This window comes from Hyposmocoma kahamanoa, unplaced genomic scaffold (assembly GCF_003589595.1).
Source record: "Hyposmocoma kahamanoa isolate Upper Pololo Valley unplaced genomic scaffold, ASM358959v1 63, whole genome shotgun sequence".
Taxonomy (NCBI): Eukaryota; Metazoa; Arthropoda; class Insecta; order Lepidoptera; family Cosmopterigidae; genus Hyposmocoma; species Hyposmocoma kahamanoa.
In genome coordinates this window covers 20,471,241-20,477,552 of record NW_020653851.1, presented here as the reverse complement: position 1 = coordinate 20,477,552, position 6,312 = coordinate 20,471,241, and the positions used below count along the sequence as shown (strand labels likewise).

General features: G+C 37.9%; 1 protein-coding gene across 1 annotated transcript; it reads left to right on the top strand.

Annotated features, from left to right (window-relative positions):
* The first annotated feature begins 1,984 nt into the window (after positions 1-1,984).
* Positions 1,985-4,559, top strand: LOC113230036 (glycine-rich cell wall structural protein-like). The gene is made up of 2 exons (XM_026463764.1): positions 1,985-2,036; positions 2,280-4,559. The coding sequence occupies exons 1-2, from the start codon at positions 1,985-1,987 to the stop codon at positions 3,722-3,724; spliced, it is 1,497 nt and encodes a 498-aa protein (XP_026319549.1). The 3' UTR covers positions 3,725-4,559.
* The last annotated feature ends 1,753 nt before the right edge of the window (positions 4,560-6,312 follow it).

Genomic DNA, 6,312 nt, shown 5'->3' with positions numbered 1-6,312 from the left:
ATTATTTAGGTCTGCACGCTCCATCGTCGATCTCCTTGTCACTTTTCATCAGGTAAGATTGAGGTCAAATGCGCACTTCTTTCGTTATAAAAAATGACCAAAAAAACCCCCAAAGGATCGTCATGCCTTGATCATGTTTTTACTACACTCCTGTCCATAACAGTTGCAGTGCTGCTCAGAGGGAAGATCTGAGGGGCACTGCCACTGCGCCGGTCACCCTGAGACATAAGTTGACTAGTCCGATATGCCTGTAATTTCACCAGCACTCTTACCCTTCAAAACTGGAACACAGTAATGCTGACATTACTGCTTGACGGTAGAAATAAATAAGGTAGCAATACTTCCCTGGACGAACTCTTTCACAAGGAGCTGCACTGCTGCGACTTTCCTGAAGAAGGAGTATTTTAATAACCGCTAAATAAATATTCCATTGTAAATACTCCGTGCATTTAATAAAAATGAACTATTAACAAGTTCCATCACTCATTCAGAGAACAAACCAGGATGTGGTTTTTTTGCATTAATAAATGTGCATTTATTGCGATCGTGACCCGTCGCCGGCTGCCTTAACTATTTAACATCGAAAACTAACATTACATCGATGATTAATTAAGTAATTATAACTACGTACTACCACCTTGAACTTAACATATATTTTAAACTTTTGTTTGCTCCATGTGGTTTCGAAAATTATTGTTGCTCATAGGAAATGAAACTATTTTTCCGGATTTAAATCGCGTATATTTGTTTTTTCAAACAAACCAACGTTTTGGACCCTTTTGCCGGTTTAGCTGGTTGAGTCAACCGTGACCATGGTACCTGTAAAGGACCCGAAACGTTGGTTTGTTTGAAAAAAGAAATATACGCGATTTAAATCCGGAAAAATAATTTCATTTCCTATGTGTAACAATCGCGAAAACCTAACAACTCGATATTATTGTTGGTGTTAAGTTATATATATCGCACACACAATAACGCACACACTCAACATAGCCCCGCACTGGGGAAACCCTGTGTCGCGGGTACCATGGACATACATAGACAACCACAAACTTCACCCAAACTCACGAGAGAAATATATGTAGGCCATACAAATATTTCTCCCGGCCCAGAATAATCGCTTAAAATACAGACACAAAAAAATACAATCGAATTGAGAACCTCCCCTTTTTATAAAGTCAAGTAATAAGTGTTATTACTATTTCTATTGTTTACTAAGACAATAACACTGTACATTAATGGCATGTAATCTGATTATAAAGTTAATTTTCAGGCGTAGTATGGTGGGCGACCCAAAAACAAGTTTGATGTTGTCGGTTTAAATTACGATTAATTGGTCATTTTTATATAAAAACAGATCAGAGACGTCAGAAGTCCAAGGTCTCATAAGAAAAAATTTAAACTACAGTCTACATCATTAGATTACTACTAATTAGAGTGCCCACTGAGATTCCAAACTAAAGTTTAATCGTTAATGCAAAAAAATAGTTTTGTGGTTTATTCTTATTAAGAATACGTAGGTAGTAGCAGTAGACCTCCTTGTGAAAGAGTTCGTTACCTATTTCTGCCGCCAAGCAGTAATGTCAACATTACTGTGTTCCGGTTTTGAAGGGTGCTGGTGAAATTACAGGCGCATGGGACTTGTCAACTCAGATGTTTGCGATTTACGTCACTTGATATTACAAAACAAAAATAAAAAGGTGCAGGAACTTTTTACATTTTCTGAGAATGTATTTATATACCTAATAAATAAATGAGAATTGAATTTGTTACATAAAAACTGTTACCTTTAAAAGTAATTTTAAAAACCACGAACTCAATGGATATAAGAGTCAAACTCAATACACTAACGTCAAACATTAAACCAGTAGACATATAAGTAAAGTTAGGTATTATATTCTCAGAGCACTTAGACCGCTTACGTTTCTTAATAAATATATAAAAGGATGTTCAAACGATAATATCAGTTAGTGAATCGACAGACATGAAGCTAGCAATCCTGTCGAGTGTGCTTGGCTTCGCTCTCGCCACGTCAGGTAAGCTCAAGTGTTTATGAAAAAATAGTGTAATAATAACATTTGTTAATTGCAAAGTAGATGTACTACTATGACGCATCAGTTGTTTATAGACGCGATGATTATTCTCAATTAATGAGATGTATACCGTGTTGATTAATTATTTTCATATAAGGAAGATTATGGAAGTTTTTAAACATATAGTTTGTTAACTAAGAATAATACTGACTATTGCACTGTTATAATCATAATTTTTCATTGCAGAGAGAGTGCGACGCCACGATGACGGGGGCTTTGGAGGTGGAGGCGGCGGATTTGGATACGGAGGTGGTGGTGGCGGTGGTTTTGGATTTGGCGGAGGGGGCGGGGGTGGATTTGAAGCCGTTCACGAAGGCGTCAAAGGTATTTTGGATAAAGTTCACGACGGATTCAACCACCTCGCCAGCGGAGGATTCACCGCCAGTGGAGGAGTAGGTGGCAGTAATTACGGCGGCGGTTATAATGGTGGATCCGGTGGATTTGGAGGAACTAATGAAAAAACTGTGTACACTAAATCCGAAGATGGAAAATCTGGCGGTTTCGCGTTCACGGGCACATTTGATGGCAATAAAGGTGGATATGGAGGCGGAGGAGGCTACAGCGGAGGAGGAGGTTATGCAGGAGGAGGTGGCTACGGAGGAGGAGGCGGTTACGGAGGAGGATCTGGATTTAGTGGTGGGAGTGGAGTGGGAACCAGTGTGGGGAAGGGTAGTGGTGCACCCATAATTTTATCCATAGGCGGAAGTGGGAAATCTGATAGTGGAGGTGGAGGTGGATATTCTGGAGGTGGAAGCGGTGCTTATGGGGCTGGAGGTGGTTTTGGATTAAACGGTGGGACTTCAGGCACCCACACCCTTGGAAAAGTAAAAGAAGTATATGTTATACAGGGCGGTGGCGAATCCGGTGGCCTTACTGGAATTCATGGAAGTCATAGTGGAGGCGGAGGTGGTGGCTACGGGGGTGGCTTTGGCGGTGGAACCGTAGGTGGTAGTAGCCACGCTACTAAAGTTCTCACCGGCTCTTTAACCTTTGGTGTCGCTGGTGAAGGATCTGGAATAGGAAGTAGCGGAGGGAATGAAAAATATTACGGAGGAGGCGGCCATGGAGGCGGACAGGGTGGTGCATTCGGAGGTGCCATCGGCGGTGGTTCTAGCGGTGGATTAGGAAGTTCTGGGGGCCACGGTGGTAGCGGGGCGAAAATCCATAGCCACTCCGGCGGCGGAGGTGGAGGCATATTTGGCGGCGGATTTGGAGGAGGATTCGGTGGTGGCTCTGGAGGGGGATTATTAAGCTCAGGAGGCTTCGGTGGTAGTGGAGGGAAAGCTCATGGTAGCTCTGGAGGAGGTGGACTAGAAATTAGTTTTGGAGGTGGAGGCAAGGGAAGCGCTGGTGGTAGCAATTGTGGATCAGGATCTTGTGAACAAATCAACGCAAGTCATGGAAGTAGTGGCAACAGCAATTCTGGGGGATATGGAGGTGGTGGCGCTGGCGGTTACGGGGGTGGTGGAGGTGGTGGCTTTGGGGGTGGAGGCTCCGGCGGTTTGGCATTTGATAGCAACCATGGCGGTGGTTGTACCGGCTCTTGTGGAGGATCGGGGGGTTCAGGAGCATATGCCTCCGCTAGTGCCAAAGCATCAGCATCCGCCAGCTCTGGCAGCTACGGTAAATAGCGATCGTAAAGGGATGTAAATTTGAAACAAATGTCCCAATCAGCATGGTTTTATTTGTAGTTTTATCAAAGTAAAATGTACCTGTAAATAAATAATAATATATAAGACTATGCACTGTAATATATGAAGCTATATAAATCCCGCTGCTCTTGCTATGAGTTATCTTTAAAGAGAGGGTTGTGTATACAGTCAACAACACATCGAGCTATATACTTTTGTTCGAATATCGCCTCCAGTACAACGGAACAAGATCCGTCAATGTATAATACCTTGATGTGCTGATGTCAGTACTTCATCGTGATCGAATTTAAATGTGATATCATATTTTGTAAATATGGTTAAATTATAGTTATTAACATTATGTAGAAAAGCATATTTGTTTAAACATAAACATTCAAATTTGATTAATTCATACAATACACCGGATATTTAGTGGAATACTATTATAATTTTTTTTTTTAATGAAATTGATAACACTAGCCGGTGGCTTTTTTTATGCCTGGTTTTATTTGAAAACACAAAATTAGTCCTCTGTTTGTATGTCTTGTAGTTTTTTTTTTATTAATTTATTTTCATTTCCTACTAATAGAGCTTTGTTAGTGGATCGAGGGTGATTACACGTTCTTGTATATTTCGTAAACTATTAGTGGATTTTTTTATTAGTTATAAATTTTTGATTTAACCAATGTTAAACTGTCCTATCAGATCGAATGAATTTTTTGCGTTCGATCTTTGTATTAATAATTATAGCAAACTAGTGGAGTAATTTCACAAAAAAAAATTAATATCTTGGTAGTAAAAAATCATGTTATTCAATCAAACGAATATTACAATGTTAAACTGTTAAAATTTTTTAAATAAAAAAAGTTTAAAATAAATGCATTTTATCTAATTTCGATCTTTTCAATAAGGTTTCAGTAAGTGTTAAAAGATTTAATTTAATTGCCATTTTATGTGTAATTCTTATTTATTTATGTATAAACGTTACTATTTTGTATTCTAAATTTTTGTTATGCTAAATGTGCCTGTGGATGTATAAATATAAAAAGGTGAGCTAGTGCGTAAGTTCCGAGTTTTTGTTACGTAATAAAAACAGCAAAATTTTATATTTACTTCTACAAGGCCATGGGCACGTCGAGCAGACTTGAGAATTAGATTCAACTCTATACCTCTTACGATAAGTACAGTCCAAAGTGTTAAATTTGATACGCTCTTCACTGTACATATAAGCGCTTTTTTTCCTCTCCTCTATTTTATTTAACACACGGAATAGACTTGATGTTTTTCAACCAATCTCACCAATATTTCTTATTAATATTTGTTTTTTTTAACCGCCATGTTATCTTTAGGTTCTAGAATAAATTTTCTATATATAGGGCGACTTTTACTAGTATTCACTTTTAGATACGATTATATCGAATGACTATATTATTATCATTATTATATTAGACTTTTTATTATTATTTTTTGCAGTAGAGCTCCTTGTGAAAGAGTTCGTCCGGGGTAGTACTGCCTTACCTATTTCAGCCGCCAAGCAGTAATGTTAGCATTATTGCGTTCCGGTTTTGAAGGGTAAGGGTGCTGGTGACATTATAGGCACATGGGACTTGTCAACTTATGTCTCTGGGGGATTGCAGTGCCTCTCAGATCTTTGCGATTTAAAGCTCTGAGTGGCACTGCAACTGTTATAGACAGGCGTGTAGCTTATTAACAGGCATACGACTTGTTCTCCTGTCACTTGATATAATAAAAAAAGACTACATCACATACGTTGCTTTGATCCTAAAATAAGTCACTAAAGCACTTGTGATAAGGAAATTGGAACCAACGCCGGTACCACAAACAATCAGACCCGAGACAATATAGAAAATTTAGTTTTCCTACATTTCTACCCCGCTCTCTGTGCCATAGGTGCCTTTATTTCCGAATTGACCTTGTCAAGAGTTGAGTCAAATTGCACGCTGTGGAATTAATTTGCAACCATAATGATTATAATCATAGTAAATAGTCTGAACAAAACTGACAGTATCTCAGTATCTATCGGAAAAAAGAGTTAATTATTTTAAAATCAAAAACTTATACAAAAAGTGCTAATGACTCACTTTTTAAAGTTACTATGCCTTGTATTTCTTAACGAATTAATTTGATGTGAATATAAATTTACCTGGTATGCGTATTCGTGTATGGAAATAAATAATGCTAGAGTTCATTGGTTTTTACTATTTTTGTTTTTGCACTTAATATAATATTAATATGATTTTATGTCATCATTCCAAAGAAAACAGGAATTATTAGTGCTTCATATAGATATAGGTAATCTATACACACATAAACTAATACTCACAAGCAATAATAGATGCGGGTTTGTGTAATTAATTTACTGGGTGGGTAATTAATATTATGCACCCCGAATTTTTGAAAAAAAAGAAAGAAAAAAAACATAATTCGAAAAGACCGAAGACTGAATTTGGAGCTTACCAAATTCGCAAATAACTTCTATTCTTGCGTAAAAACATTTCTATTAATTTGCAGTTTTTTCACCCATAAATGTATGTCTTACCGATGCAATACAATTTTTTTAAGTTCCT